Below are 16,050 nucleotides of genomic sequence, written 5' to 3' on the forward strand. Positions count from 1 at the left end.
TCTCTCCATGAATCCTCAATTTAACTTAAAATCCGAGCAAAATGAAACTCTTGTGGTGAGACAATAAAACACAGGCCACATGCATTTGGACAAAACACACAGAGACCATATTTGCATTAATATTGTTTTCATTTAGTTATTCAGGAAAAACACATCACATGTTCACCATTCATTCAACTGTTTTATGTACACATATAACTACTTTTAAAATATTTATACAAAATACACTGTTCTCCCTTTGTGTTTATCTTGAGAATTTTACTGCAAAAGTCAGCAGATATGTATTGTTATTATTATTATTATGCATCGAGACAATGTGACTGCTTTATTTAAGGGGTTGTTAATATTGTAGCATGCTGAAATGCCATTATTGCATAAGTCACACATTTGTGGGTGTCAAGATAGAAGAGTTGTCATTAATCTATGACAACTCAACAGGTATCTCTAAGAAAGTTACATTGAAAAATGATAATAAATATGAATACCAAGGTTGGGATGAATGACAGAATCATCTCGTGATTTATATTTTACCCACATTTCCTCAGTCTTGGCAACAAAACATGCAGTGCTTCATTTTGATAACCCTGAGGAGAGTTAGTAAATGGTGGAAACAAACACTCACCAAAGATCAGAGGTTAAAGCAACGCTGTTCTCTTTATGTTTCATCAATGATACGACTGGATTATTTACATCAAAGCTCTTGGGAGAAAATATTGGCAAGGGGTCTTTCAAATGGAACAGCGACTCTATACAGAATGGGTGGGGGGGGGGGGGGGGGGGGTTCAGGGAAGAGTAGAGGTTGGTCCACTGTAACAGTGTGTTCACAATCCTACTACAGTCTTTAGTATGATAGGCAGTGTTTTCTTTTCTTTTCTTTTTTGTTTTGATTTTTTTTTTTACAACCACTGGGACTCTGCCTTTCCTGTAACACTGGATTAATTCAATTGGCAATACAACCCGTCAAAGTGTTTGTTTCAAACTTAAACAATCTCGTATATCACTCATGCACATAATGAGAAATGCACACTCTCACACTCTCTCTCTCTCTCACACACACACACACACACACACACACACACGGCTCAACATACACCAGGACTCATCTCAATCGTTCAGCTCAGATAAACAGAGAGATTTCCTGTATGACAAGACAAAGATAGAAAACAGAGTCTATATGTCAACAACGCTCCATATAGGTTGTGGAGCGACATACTTTGATGAAGACAGAAAACAATGTCTCATTGGAATAATTGCTGTTATTAAAACAGTATTGGTTTTGAGATATAAAAAACATATTTAAACAATGAATATAATTTTTGCTATGTTTTTTCTTCTTCTTCTTCTTCTTCTTCCAAAAAGAGAATTCTAGAAAAGTGATGACTGGCACTGTTTGGGATCCTGTTGACCACGGGAACACCCATGAGGCTACATAACTGATAGACACCCAGGTACTTCTTTTTCTTTCTTTCTTTCTTTCTTTCTTTTTTTTTTTTTTTTTTTTTTTGGAAATACAAAATTAGTTGTTTATCTATGGTTTCCTTGTCAGCTGGTCATGCGGTCAAGTCACTGTTCGGGCTAACATCGCCGACCACCAGCTATACTACACATGATTTGGTGAGAGTGAGTGCTGATGAAAAGTGAGTGCCACTGAGAACCACAAAGCAACGCAACGGGTTAACAACAATAACTCTTGTACCTTCAATAGACTCTGGGGTGCTAACCAATGAAATTCACAGCAGGCAGTTTCGCAGAGGAATGTGTACAAATAGGTTTTAAACAACTGGAAGCGGTTTCCAAAATAAGAAATAGCTGACTCACAAAGCAGAAGAACACCGTTTTCAGGCAGCCAACAGGGCAAAAAAATAATCAGCAATACACTGTCCAGTTCACTGACGTAACTTGAGACCGTTCAACATATTAGTATATGGATTAAATAAAAGTAAAGCTAATAACCATCCTATGAACCAGGTGGTCAGCTGCACTAACACATATTTTCTGCTTTGTGATATTTAACGCAGGTAGCGGGTGACACATGATATTCCAAACACAACAGAAAAAAAAAAAGCTCAGAATCAAAAGCTAAAACTCGAACCAATAAATCTGTTAGCACATTGATAAAACAGTTTGCAAATGAGGGCTACAGTTATCAGTGGAGTGTGTTTGATAGCTAAGGGCTATGGTTGGTCCCGGTGATCCATTCTCGTGCCCTCTTCCTTCACCGCCTTCTTGAGGAGGTTGGGGACAAAAGTCAAGACACACTGGGACAACTTTTACCCAAAGGTAAATACAGTCCTTCCATCAGGTTTGGTCTGTGAGACTTGAAATACAAAGGAACATTTCAACAACCATTAAAACCAATAAAAATTAAACAGGTAAAATAAGCATTTTTTTTTTTGTTTGTTTTGTTTTGTTTTTTTTAAAGTGTGCTGCGAGGCTTGTTCATCCATAGATTTGGAGGCAATTAAAGTGCGTGGTCACTGTCAAAACTGTCCAGTGAAAACTTTTGTTCTCTCAGCACATCACGGAGAGGAGACTCCAACAGATGCTTGGTATGATTCTTCATTCGCATCCCTCCGCGATTGTTCCTCTTTCTCTCTCTTTGATCTGAGGTCTGGGTCTCCGTATTTGGAGTGATGCACCTTGGGAACACTGCAAAAATGCCCATCTAAACAAGACGTTTAGTCTGGAATTATGAGTTTTAAAATCTTATTTTCTTTAACACAAGAGAACCAAGCTCTGTTTGCATCCGATGCAGTGTCGCTTGTTTTCAACACATTTCTTGAAACAAGTCGCAATATCTTGAAATAAATCACTTCACTATTGTGACTCGATTCAAGAAAATTCTTCAAGTGAGCTGAGTTGCATTGGGAAAAAGTGAAATTATCTCAGCCCGATGGTAATTCTTTTACTTGTTTTACAAAAAATATGATTTTACCACTCAATGACGTTTCAAGATGGAATTTTTTTTTTTTGCAGTCAAGTAAAATATGCTGGTTCTGGGCATCGTGGAAACAGTAGACAGAGCCGGGGCTAGATAGAGTAGTTGGAGCTCTCAGACTGCTGGCGGATGTAGCACTGAAAACTCTTGTCTCCAATCGGATGCTCCCTGGGGGAAACAAGAAAGGAAAAGATGTCAGAGACGTACCATTATTTCACAAGGTCATTTCTTACATATACAGCGGGTATCTGAAATGAGCAACGAGCATGGCTTTCTTACCAATGCATTATGTGGTGGTGGCACGAAATGTGTCAAAATTACATGCTGGCACCACAAAAACAAGACCAATGCAAAGTCATTTAAGACAATTTTTTTTCCTACTCTTTACTAATGTTTGCATGTCCAACACAACAATGGATCCTAATTGACCTTTCATGAACATTGTTTTCATGGTACCATAATTTTAACTCATTTTGTGCCACCACGTAATGCATTGTTATGAAAGTCATGCTCATTTCATATATTTCAGTGAGACCAGGCTGGCCAAATCACGCTGAAACAAACTTGTATCATGTCTTCTTAATGGAACACTTATTTTAAAAAATCAATCATAAGGGGACACATTACAGAGAAGTGCTTACACTGCACTATATACAAAAAGTGTAGCATCACTTGCATCTCAATGTAAAGTCTGACTTAACAGCAAACATAAACAACAAACCACATACTGGCTGCCTATCTTTGTCTTCTTGAACTTGTCCCGTTTATACTTGGTGTGCTGTTGCTCCAAGGTCTGCACAGCCGAAACAATCAGCTTCAAGGTTTTGTAGGTCTCCTGGGGGTCATCAATGACAAAGCTGGAGTACTCCTCCTGCTCAGGGCCATCGTACACTGATTTACTGCCACAGGCCTCTGCAGGGGCACACAGACAGCGGCGTGAGAAACAGTGGAAAACTCCAGAGCCAAACAGATCAGACATTCATACACAAACATACTGGACATGCATAGTCATAAAAAAGCACATGGGGAACACTTCTATCAGTGTCTGACCTTGCATCTTAACCAGTTTGGTCATGTATGTGCTGAACAGGGAGTAGATCCTCTCAGTCTCTCTGTCTCCATCCACGTCCAGCTGGATGTTGGCTGGAAGACCACTGGAAACAGACACATACAAGAGCGTGAGAGAGGAAACATAAAGAAGAAGAAAGGAACAGAGAATAAAGAATGCATTCTTATGAAATGACATAAGGAGGAAGTTCTCAAGAAGGCTCTCAGTTCCTCAGTATTAACAGTAACAGTTTCATTTCTTATGAAATTCTTTAATTTTCAAACTTACAAACTTCTCAAAAACAGGGCCTGAGTCATTTACGATTAATAAACTTATGGGTGACTAACTCTGAGACTAGGAGACCAAATATGAATTTCCAGGAATTAAAACAAGCAAGTTTGTTAATATTAATGCTGTCTATTAAATAGAAAGCCAAATTAAAGACTTAAACATTGGTAGCTGTCATTTGGCTGAACTGTAATATTTGTTATCTTATTTTCTTTTCTGCTTGGGCCTACACCAAATAAAGCTTTACAATAAATCTTAAGTTTGGTGTAAAGAGCCTTTGAAGACTTTGAACTATAACCATTTAAAATGTGTTTAAATTTATTAAATGAGAGACTAAGCTTTTCACAGCAGACATTTTAAGACAAGTGAAAGTCTGTCATAAAATTAACAAAAACATGAAGAGCAAATTTGAGAAATGACATTTTAAGAATACCATTTATTCATGTGTTTTTTTTTTTCTTACGGAGAAAGATAAAAAGAAAGTGAGGATGTAATTTTTTTTTTCCTTTGACACTTGAGGAGATTTTTTTTCTTAAGGTTTCATAAATCCAGGCCCCGATGTTAGACTGATTCCCACAATTTTACACACCCAGTGCAGGGCGTGCACCCGGGAGCGGTGTCTGCGGAGAGCTTGCAGCAGAGCCAGTGGCCGTTGAGGTATGCTGAAGGATGGTAGGTGCTCAGGCGCTTGCGGTTGCACTGGCTGACTTTGGTCAGGATGTCGATCCAGTCCCGCGCCTCCACACAGTTGTTGGCCTGGATGTACAGCGCCCTCTCCGGCTGAATGACCTGGAACATCTGCAAGAGGGCAGAGCGGCAGCAAGTGAGGGCACATCCGCTGAATAGAAAGTAGCAGGGGAGGTTTTCATCGTGGACAAAGGTGACCTCTGTAGGATTTAAATACTTATACAGGTGAGCTGGGGCAGAAAGAATTTTAGAGGATTTGCTGATGTGAGGGTCTTACATTTTTCATCTTGAAGGACTCCTCCTCCAGCCTCTCCACAGCCAAAATGTTCTCTATAGGAATGCTGCACAGAGCTCCCTCACCTGGAGAAAAAAGAAAATACACCAGATGAGAGAGTACAGAATTAAGGAATGTGGAAAATAATAACTAGATTACATTACAAAAACAATGTTGTTTGTATAATGTTAGCCTGAATAGTGTGCATGTGAGTGTATGTTTGTGGCTGAAGAGTTCTGTGCTTTGGGCCGAGCTTGTTTGGTTGCAGCAGAAATTTACTGCCTGCTCAGAAACTTAATCTCAAACACGTGTGTGTTGGAAGCACTCTGTGTACAGCCTTGACGACTGACAAAAAAAAAAAAAAAAAAACTCTCTTTCCATTTTGCTCTTTCTCCTCCTCCCTCTCTTTCTGATTCACACACACACAGAAAATGACGTAAACAAACAGGAAACAACCCAACGTAACTGTAAGAAGATCCTAACAAACCTTTGGCGTTACCTTTCGTTTTGTGGTAGGTAAACTCATGATTGGTGAGGCGAAACCATCTCTTCTTGAAGTTCTTCATACCGAACCGATTTCTCCCCTGTGCTCTCTTTATCATAAATCTGAAGACAATTGGGTGAGAGAGATATTATTTAAAGACCATCCCAGATTAGTTCATTTTGCATAGGAATATGTTTAAACTATAAGCCATTATCTTGGCAATTTTGTTTCCCAGCTATAACAATCCTATGAACAGAATGAAGTCTAATATTACTATTCCTTCTGGATTAGGGCTGAACAGTTAATCCAAAAATAATCACAATCTCAATATAGGCAAATGCAATTTCCAAATGTGTGACAAAATACCAAACACCATTATAAATGAAGTATTGTGGTGCTACTGAGGTGCCCTGGCCTACATATCATATTCTCCAGATGTAAGAAAACATGTTTGTATGATACCGCCCCCAGCAAAAATCACAATCACCATCATTGTAATAGTTTTTTAGTGAAAATGAAAATTACAATGCAAAAATCATCATTTCCACTAAAATCACGAATCACATCACAATAATAGTATCTGTCAAAATAATTGACATCATTCAGCCCTATTCTACATGCTCATAGTTCCTTGTATTCATTGGTCCTCTACAAATGAAAACATTTGCAGTGCAACACCTTACGATAATTTGGAGCAGCACATGTTGAAAGGTCAAAACGTGAAGGCACAGAAAACACCAGGAAGTCTGTTTTACTCCACAATCTCAATTTGAAGGCCAGAGGAAACACGGAATACGAGGTACTAGGCTTGTGTGCGCACCAGTGTTACATCTTTGCTGCAGGGAGGCTTTTCTCAATACTGGGCCAAATGCGTGCCAGCTGCACATCTATAGCAAAATGCTTGGAGCTGTGCTATCAAGTCGAGTGTGTGTACAGTGTGGCAGTGTTACAGTCGCAGGCTGGACAAAGGGTATCAAGGGTCAGGATGCGGGCAGATATATGACATCCCAGAAATGTTTGTGCAGTAACCAAGCCCTGCTGTCACTGTCATACCAAGCATGTCTGGCATGGACGAGGAGAGGAAGAGGACTAAGTAGCACCAGCATCTGAGGTAAGCACGCTAAAGGTAACACTTTACTTTATACCATTTGAGTACTTTTACACATCATTTCATTGCCATTTGTCATGTGATACAATATGACAAATATCCACACCATCACTAAGTAGGTTTACAATTTACTGACATGAGTCATTTCACACTAACAAAGCCAGATATAAAGTAAAGTGCAGCAGCATCTACAGTAGTGCATGATGTTGGCGGGAGAGAATGGTCGGCTTGGGGCGGGGTGAGGTGGGTGGGGGTGGGGGTTACGGTGTTCACAGAGGGGGTCACAAGGGCAAGGCCTGTACGTAGTGCAGCTCTTACCTGCCCTTCGTGCCTTTTGACCCCTTCCCATCAACCCTCTTTATAGTGAGTTTAACACTCCTGCGCCCCGGTGGCAGAAACAAAAGAGGATGAGGATGCTGATGAGCGAGGTGGTAGCACATCTATTGTCCACTGGAAACCCCCCTTTTCACTTACAGCCTCTCCCCCAATATTATCAAAACAACAGCCTCTGGTTCATTAGTAAAGGCTGCTTTCAACTTGTGGCCTCGGATTAATTTCTTCATAGCTGCCCTACGAATTTAAAAGTACACTTAATATCCACCCTTATACAGCCCTCCCTTGTGCTGTCTCTCTGAATTTGGACAGTTCAGGTTTAAGCAGACACGGTTAAGACGTACATTAAGCATTTACTAAAGCTAGAGAAAGCAACGGAGGCAATATTGATAATGCCATCAAGGGACAAATCTTGGAGCTGCGCCATTAAAAGCGAATTGGAGACTGAATTTGGGGACAAAGTCTCAGCATGTGAGACAGCTTCCCTCGATTGTGGGCACATTTTCTCCACATGACTCTGCACAAATTGGATGTTAAAGCTCAAACTTTTTAAGCATACTATGAGTACTCTTAGTTCATTTGATATTACATACACAAGCCTTCCGAAAAATACCAGGAAAAAGTTCATGCTCACAATTGTTGATAGGTTTACTAGTTATCGGAATAATATAAATTCAGATTTATGGATTTTTTCCACTGATTATGTTATTTTACAAAGTGTCGGTTCCTTACCCCTCCTTCAGCATGATGGGTGTCTCAATACTCTTCTGATCCCACTTCGCAGAGGATGAGATCAGGTCCAGGAACTGTGAGGAGAAAGAAAGGATGTTTATGTGTCAACTCAAACACATACTGGCAGATCCATGCATGTGAATCTTGTCTTGCGCAATTTGCACTTTGACCTCCCTGTGCCCCCTTGTCTGTTTCACTTTTCAACTTAAAACTGTCTCCATTATCTTCAAAAACTACATATGAGGTTAATATGAGGATATAATATACATCTGGCTTCCACAAAGAGACAAACTGAAAGAATCTTTTGACTACAAGTGAGGAAGAGACATAAGGAAAAACTGAAAACTCACATTCTTCACAGCATCCGCATATTTCTGCTCATTGAAGTAGTCATAAAATGCAGCCATGTAAGACTCTTTGAAATTGGCCTTGAAACAGACAAAGGAAGAGAGAGAAATGCAGAGACAGTGTGTTTGAGAGAGAGTGAGAGAGAGAGAGAGAGAGAGAGAGAGAGAGAGAGAGAGAGGGAGAAAGCGAGAGAGAGGGGGAGGGAGAAAGCGAGAGAGAGGGGGAGGGAGAAAGCAAGAGAGAGGGGGATGGAGAGGGAGAGAGGAAGTTGTGTTTGAATTCATTTATTCATTGATCATTCATTGAATTCATTCATTTTCAGGACTGCAATGCAAAGACTGGCTTTTTAAGCCACCATGGAAATAATTGAACACCTACTCTGATCAGAGTAACTCACAGATTTAGACTTGGCTAGACTTCCCAGGGTCTGGATGGTCTTGGAGATGAGTGTGAGAGTTCGTGAGGTGGAGGGATCCTGTGGAGAAAACAAACGCCCCCTTGAAAGTTCAATTTCAGCGAGAATTTCTTTGAGTCTTATATGAAATAAATAGCCTTAATATTCTTAATAGCAGTCTTAAGATTCTTAGCTCAGCTGCATGCTGTGTTTTTGTTTTTGAATACAACTCACTGGATGGTGTGGTCTTAGCTGGAACAGGTTGGGGGAGAGAATGGCTGGAGCAAAGAAACGCAGGAAGATGAAGCTGCTCACTGCTGTGTATCGGACATCTTGATCCACTGCAGAGTAAAAAACAAATAACAGGCATTCACAGGACGTTTCCATTTCAAATGCCAACTTGTTATTGCTGTGCCTGCAGTGCTGTGTGGTGGCCAACAGGAGGCGGCACAGCATATGACACTGAGGCTTAATAGACATAAATATAATCAGTTTGCTCAAGGTTTGAGAGACTTCAGTTTGGACATGACTTGGCGGCACACATAAAGCCTTTTTGTGCTCTTGAACAAACAGAAGTATCCTTCGACCTTTTGCACATCCTGTTCTTTATTAACTATTTCCTGTATTTTATTATCCGCTGCTTTTCTTTCTTTCCTTCCTGTTACTAGTGAGATATGGAGGCGGTTAGTTACCTTGGAAACGGGTGGCGGCAGATTCCCTCAGAGAGAAGAAGATGTCACACATGACGGTGGGACAGCGAACACCAGAGGTGGTGATAACGTTGAAGATGCGGTCAACGTACTGACGGAGGTTTTCCTGAAGAACGGGAGAGCCACGTCAGGTTTGTCAGGTAACACATGACACAAACACATGTGCACACACGGGCACACATACACGCACACACACACACACACACACGCACAAATACGCACGTGCACAGCAGGCATGTACATTCTTACCCTATTGGTCTCAAGGTTCTCTGACTCTTTGAGCTTGACCGGGTCAATTTCACACGGTTTGTGTTCTGTGCAGATCTGCAAACATTAACAAAGTATTGATTATATCCATCATCACTATTTCCTACTTATATTCCAAAGTATCCTTTGAGGTAACACAGAGAAAGGCATGTGGTATGAGCACAGTGTGCACACTGTCAGTCAGCCAAACTAAGAGACAGGAGTAATCAGTGAAAGCGACACGGGAACAGTACCTCATCTATGATTGGCTTGAGTGTGACTTGCAGGTAGTGCATGCCTGCCAGCTTCATGGTCTCATCAATGCACTTGGAAGTCAGAGAGTTCCCCCGGAAAATGGTGTTAGGATCCCTAACAGAGGGAGGCAGATTTTTTGTTGTTGTTGTTTTTAGCACAAATGAAAGCATGGTTTGCATCCAAGTGAGTGTTAGTATTAGGGGTGTGAATCTCTGGCTTAACAGAGATTCAGTTGGATTTTTTCTTTTTGAGGGGTTATTTAATTTGATTTGACTTTGTAAGCCATGATTTAAACCAACGAATCAACTCAGTTCTTGTGGCCAAAATTTTATATCCAGATAAAAACGTACAGTAATGTAAAACTATGTGACAAAACTCACAACAGAATTACTTAAGCATTATTTATTTTAGAAAAAAAAAACAACTTGTAATTCATAGTATTCTACAATGCTCTGTCTTTTTTTAAAAAAAATGTCAATGGTTTGATTCAAGGCATTTAATTTTAAGTTGATTCATTGTTATTTCTTTGTTTTAGCAGGTCGATGCAGCTGAATCAGCAGAATTTAGAAGTAATGCATTGATGCAATGAATAAGTCTTTACACCCCGATTTAGTACACATAACGCATAAACAGTATCTAAACTAAATCACATGGTTCTGGCTACATACATTTTCCCTGAATGTTAACAGCCCTACATGTTATTTGCACTTGACAGGATAGCTTTATTACACTGCCACTGTAATTATTACCATTCAATAGATTTGGGTCGCTCAGGCATACTTCTGAAGCTCATTTAGTAGTTAGACATCAGTCTCAAAACCCTACTTGGGTTTTGAGACTGATTATTCACAAATGTTACTGATAGAACTGATGGCAGGAAAATGCTAAGGAAACTCTTTGCTCTTTCTTGAACACAAGTTATCCAACATCTGAACACTGCATCCTCCTCTGCTGTGATAAAAGTGCTTTGTGTGATGCCCACACAGTGTGAGATGGAAGTATGTGACAGTCGACGTCTCCAACTCACACTGCACCCAAAAGTATCACGACAGGCGCTGGCTGATGACCAGCGGCTTCTGGCATTAATTACAGCAGATTCTAGCAGGGACAGAGGCAACAAGACACTCACTGTGTGCGGTTGACTTCAGCGTGAGCGATGGCGCTCAGGAAAGGCACGATCTTGCCATAGTGAAGAAAGAGGCGCACCAGAGGAATGGCCGCCTCCTGCTTCTCACGACACACCTCCCCCAGAATGTGAGCTGTGGATGCTGATACAGGCTGCACAGACAAGACAACAGAGTAAGCATTTAGTATGTATGCAAAGACATACACACACACCACACAACAGGAAGGCTAATTATTCAACAAAGTGAAAGCTCTACATGATGCAACTGCTGAGTGCTTTGTTTCTTGTCCTAGGGCCAAAATGCTGCATGGCTGTCTCAAACAATCTGGGAGGAAGCCGAGAATAACCACTGGCAAGCTTTGCTTTACACTTCACATGTACTGCATGATGCCAGGCACATGAAACACAAGTGAGCATGTAGCACATGCATGGACACAACACTGAATGACACACAAACACACAGAGGACATCACAGACAGCGAAGTCATCTACTAGGGCTGAACAATTAAACAAAACATTACCAAAATTGCAATATGGCCATCTGCAATATCCAAATCGCCAGAGCTGTGACTTTTTTAATATATTTCTTTGTACTGAGCTCATTTATTTATTGTGCTCAGTTTCTAAAGATATAGATTTCTCTCTTCTAGCGCTGATAGGTATATTTTGTGTAATACTGTTTCGGTGTAATGTCTGGATAACCTGCCTCTGTAACACATCTATCCACCTATCTTACAAAACACTTTTGTAAATTAAGTGTGACGGTGCTACAGCGATACCCTCTCCTACAAACTGTATTCTCCTTAAATCAGTTTGGTAGAGATCCCAACAAAAATCATACCATCATCATCATTTTAATAGTTTTTCAGTGAAAATTAACAGTATAAAGCAAAAAAGATTGTTTTTGCTATAACATAAACCAGTCTGTCACACACACACACACACACACACACACACACACACACACACCTCTACGTTAGCAGAGTGTAACAGCAGGTCTCGTAGAGGTGTGTAGTGCTCTGAGGGGAAGACGTGGTCCTCAGTGTAAACGATGTTCAGACGGAGAGAGCCGAGCTCTTCTACCTTCACCGACTTCCCTCCGTTCTCCCTCGGCTGGAGGAAGTACCTGCAGAAATGAGACAGAGTTATAGCGGGCAGGTAGAAATGACCTGATTAAAGAAACAAGTTACAGCTGTGGTTTTGCCTCAGGTTTTAGAAATGATAAGAAATGGGGAAGACAAATATGCTTTTTCCACTGTATTACTGCGCTGTCACAACATAGTACTGATTCATTGATTGTCTTTGCACACTTCTTCCTGCTGTATTGAGGACTGTGGGGTGGTAAAAGGTGGGTGGCTTAGGGGCTATAGTTTATCCCTGCATGCACTGGGTGTGGTTAGTGTATTTTGATGCAGTGTTATCATATGGATATATGCATCAGCTAAAGTCTATCTGTCTGTCTGTGCATGATATACGTACAATGGGCCAGGTGCAGCAACCTTCTCTTAATTTTCTTTATATTCTCTCAAATTTTTGTGTTAAGAGAAAAGAGAGAAATCAACTCCAGATTCACCAACTGTTCTCAACAACCCAAAACTGCCCTTTCCCAGGTGTGCTGGATGCTGAATCCCACTTGATCATAAATTGCAGGCACGTGGCCGAGTGTTTGTTAAGCATACCTCAAGGCATTGGCAGTGTATAGGGGTCGTTATAACACCCCCTATACACTGGAAGCCTTAAACACTATATAAGAGCTGTTACTGTGCCATGTGCATATACTTAAGCACATGCCCAAGAACTGGAGAGATACGACCAAAATAGGCTGTGAGCTTCAGCAGTAGTGAAACAGACATCCTGTTAAATGACCTAATGAAGTGGTAAATGAAATAAATGTGATTTTTCCAGAGTGCCAGTAGTGGCTTTACAGGAAAATCAAAAACCCAGAAATGGCAAAAAAAAAAAAAAAAAAAACATTGCCCAAGCCAAGCACTCCATGATGACAACTGGAGGAGGACAGGAGAATGTAGAAACACAAATACACTGAAGAATTCAAGGAATAATTGGAGAGGTGGCCCTGACAGGTGTCCAGCTGACAGCGATGCTGCTCCAGGAGCATCAGCTTCTGAAGCCCCCAACACAAACAGTGACTCACATCAGGAACTCAGGCCCCCACCACCGATGCATTTACAGACACACCAGTTACTTAAGGTACTTTTTGCATGTTCCTGTTGGTGATCTACTGCATAAAACCTTTAAAATTAATTCATATATATAACTTCTTTTTTGTGGTGGTTGACAGTCTTTTTTGCTGTTATTTTTATTTCTGTATATGCAGTACAGTGTTGAACCTTCATGGGCCCAGAACAAGTACAGCCTTATACTCATAAAACAGTCTCACACTGATGTGTGATTGAAATACTAAAGTCATCAAAATAATCTCTTAAAGATTCAGTTGGTTAGTGTAATATATCAAGTCTATAACCTGCTAGGATTTTAAAAGTCATGTAGTGTAACCCCAGCCTACAGAGATCCTAAAAGAGGAATCAGTGATGTTCCCCTCACCATGCATCGTGGACCCCAGCCTGGCCCAGGACCCTCAGAGGAACCCGCACGCCTCCCAGGAACTCGTCTCCAAACTTCAGGTTGCTGGCGTTCCACAGGTCGACCCTGAGCACAACACACACCCCACAGTTAGCTAGAATAGAGAAGATGTTGAAGATGGATCCATGTTTAGCAGTGAAACCACAGACACATGCAGAGATGCTTTGGTGTACCTCAGAGCCAGTTTGTCAACATCCTCTTCTTCGACATCAAACTGTCGCTTTGTGTAACTTAACGGCCTTGTCACCTAAAAAAGAAACAGAGGGACTGTTGGCATGAAGCAGCACTTGTTTCACTGGTAGATGGAGGTCAAAATGGCAGCACAATGAGTTGCAGCCATTGCTCGACGCTAATTTGACCTTTTTAACAGCGGCTGTTTTGATATGAAATCATACGGTAAACACTGGTTATACTAATAACATTAAATGAGGTTACGTTCCATTATGGACTCTTGCTATCATGCATGCTGGTTCACTGGGAGACGATTATTTTCCCCAGCAAAGCGAGGGGATTTTATACATTTTGGGTGGACATTTTGACTTATTGGTTGAGGTTAGGGCTAGATTACTGTTAGGCATGAGTTAATTTTGGCAAACATAAGGGAAAAGCTGTAGAAAGTTAAAGTCAATTAAGCCATTAAGTATGTTAATTAAAAATAGCCTTGTCGCTTTGCTGGAAAAAAGTACGCTCACTGGAAGACCCTTAAAGACCTAAATGGAATGTAACCTTAATAAAAAGTCAATAGTACCACTGTGTTTACCCTGTGATTTCATATCAAAATGGCTGCTGTGAAAAAGGACTGTCCATAAAAATGCATGGGGCAGATCAAAACATGACCATTTGCACGCAATACCAGAGCATGGATGGGAGGCTTGCTTATGGCACACTGGGCAATAATAAAAGGGAATCAAACATTTGTTTCAGTGATCTGAACCTTGACCCAAATCACACTTTAAAGCTCATTATCTGGCAGGGCTCCATTCTATTCCCTGTTTTGGAGCCAAATGGGACCCATCAGGGATCACAATGTTGCAAGGTCCACAGAGGCTCGGTTGAGAACAATGTGAACCCTTTTTTCCCCCCCGAAAAACAAATATAAAACAACAAGCAAATGTGCATCATGTGTACTGCCTTATGACAGAAGAATGATAGATGGCTTGTATGTGTGGATCTATGTGTGTGGCACACAGAGGAGGGTGTGGGGTGACGGGCTGCAGAGGGAAATCACCACAGGGTATGCAGTTTTGTTCATGTGGTGGTGGGACAAAATGGGGGGAGAAAATGAGAGGGTCGTGTCAGATAGAAATCAATGGGCCAGATTGTTTGGTGGTTTGTCGGAATCAATCATACTCTTGTCCTGCTGTCTTGTGGCGGAGCAGAGGGGAGGCCAGGGGGAGGAGCAGAATGTAGGCCTGTGCCGCTGCTGAGCGAGGGTTAACAGGGGCAGTGTGCAAGTCAGGGTGTGTGTGTGTGCATATATGCTGTATGTACGTGCATGCATGAGTGTCTACATACCGTATGTGTGTGTGTGTGTGTGTATGCGTATATGCGAGTGTCATTGTAGTAGCTCCTCAGAGCGGCAAATTTAGTTTAAATTTTGGGATGCACTGCTCATTAGTCTACCTGTATGTCACAACCTACTTACTGGTTGCCTGTAAATGGTGTAGGATAAAAAAACAAACAAACAATCAAATAGCATGTTAGTTGTGTTATGGATAACACTGATTCATTTATGTTTTAAGACTGCCAAATCTGTGCGGCCTGGCATCGGAATCTCATTTGACATACTTTTATGGTGGATTTTAATATTAATGTGGTCTTGAATAATTATTTCATTTATAAATTATGTATTGAATTCAAATATAAATTAGATTACAATTAAAACTCGGAGGCTGCGTGAGCTATTTTTAACGCGACGACTGAAGGAATAGAATTAATTATACATTGTTTTGTAGTTGCTTCAGCAGAAATTGCAACAGTAGCAAACGTTTTAATTATTTATTTCTCTACTTTCTTTATTTGCTTATTTTTGGTACCCCATTATTACTCTAAAAATAATCCCTTAAGAACCATTTAGGATTTCAAGAACCACATGAAAAAGACACCTTTATTTATCAGCCAATCATTGTTCTTAAAAAAAAAACAAAAAACAAAACCTTTGTGGATCATGAGGTTTCTTAAAAGGTTCTATGTGTAATCTCTCCCTCAAGGCTGACCTTTATTGTGAATTTGATAAGACCAAATGAAAACATACACGCAGTTTGGGCCCCAGGCACATGCCCACTACAAAAAAAGACCAAAAAAAAAAAAAAAAAATCTCCCTCCTGGCAAGCAAGAGTAGCAAATTCAAACAGACGCAACAGATACGCAACACAATCAGCACGTCAAACAAGCCAATAAAGTCAAGTGCTGGTGTAAAAAAGATAAACACATAAGGTTATTACGTGATTATCCCATGTTTTATGTCAACCCTTGGCA

At 40.7% G+C, this 16,050-nt stretch overlaps 1 protein-coding gene across 5 annotated transcripts in view; it reads right to left on the reverse strand.

The window, feature by feature from the left end:
• Positions 1 to 110: 110 nt before the first annotated feature.
• rasa3 (RAS p21 protein activator 3) overlaps positions 111 to 16,050 on the reverse strand; it is a 41,182-nt gene continuing 25,242 nt past the window's right edge. The window contains exons 8-26 of one of the 5 annotated variants that reach the window (XR_003928072.1): positions 13,746 to 13,819; positions 13,534 to 13,638; positions 11,941 to 12,097; positions 10,975 to 11,123; positions 9,845 to 9,959; positions 9,594 to 9,668; positions 9,327 to 9,450; positions 8,869 to 8,975; positions 8,638 to 8,715; positions 8,243 to 8,320; positions 7,893 to 7,966; positions 7,146 to 7,205; positions 5,723 to 5,841; positions 5,239 to 5,321; positions 4,864 to 5,072; positions 3,989 to 4,092; positions 3,667 to 3,850; positions 2,775 to 3,106; positions 111 to 2,734 (exon numbers count right to left, since the gene is read on the reverse strand). Coding sequence is in view for 4 of the 5 variants with exons in the window: in XM_030048465.1 (XP_029904325.1) it covers positions 3,031 to 3,106; positions 3,667 to 3,850; positions 3,989 to 4,092; positions 4,864 to 5,072; positions 5,239 to 5,321; positions 5,723 to 5,841; positions 7,146 to 7,205; positions 7,893 to 7,966; positions 8,243 to 8,320; positions 8,638 to 8,715; positions 8,869 to 8,975; positions 9,327 to 9,450; positions 9,594 to 9,668; positions 9,845 to 9,959; positions 10,975 to 11,123; positions 11,941 to 12,097; positions 13,534 to 13,638; positions 13,746 to 13,819 (1,971 nt within the window). In the remaining variant the exon portion in view is untranslated. Of the gene's footprint in view, positions 3,107 to 3,666; positions 3,851 to 3,988; positions 4,093 to 4,863; positions 5,073 to 5,238; positions 5,322 to 5,722; positions 5,842 to 7,145; positions 7,206 to 7,892; positions 7,967 to 8,242; positions 8,321 to 8,637; positions 8,716 to 8,868; positions 8,976 to 9,326; positions 9,451 to 9,593; positions 9,669 to 9,844; positions 9,960 to 10,974; positions 11,124 to 11,940; positions 12,098 to 13,533; positions 13,639 to 13,745; positions 13,820 to 16,050 lie in introns of all 5 variants that reach the window. The other 4 variants (XM_030048466.1, XM_030048465.1, XM_030048469.1 and 1 more) reach the window with 4 other exon arrangements.

This window comes from Myripristis murdjan, chromosome 3 (genome assembly GCF_902150065.1).
Source record: "Myripristis murdjan chromosome 3, fMyrMur1.1, whole genome shotgun sequence".
Classification (NCBI taxonomy): Eukaryota; Metazoa; Chordata; class Actinopteri; order Holocentriformes; family Holocentridae; genus Myripristis; species Myripristis murdjan.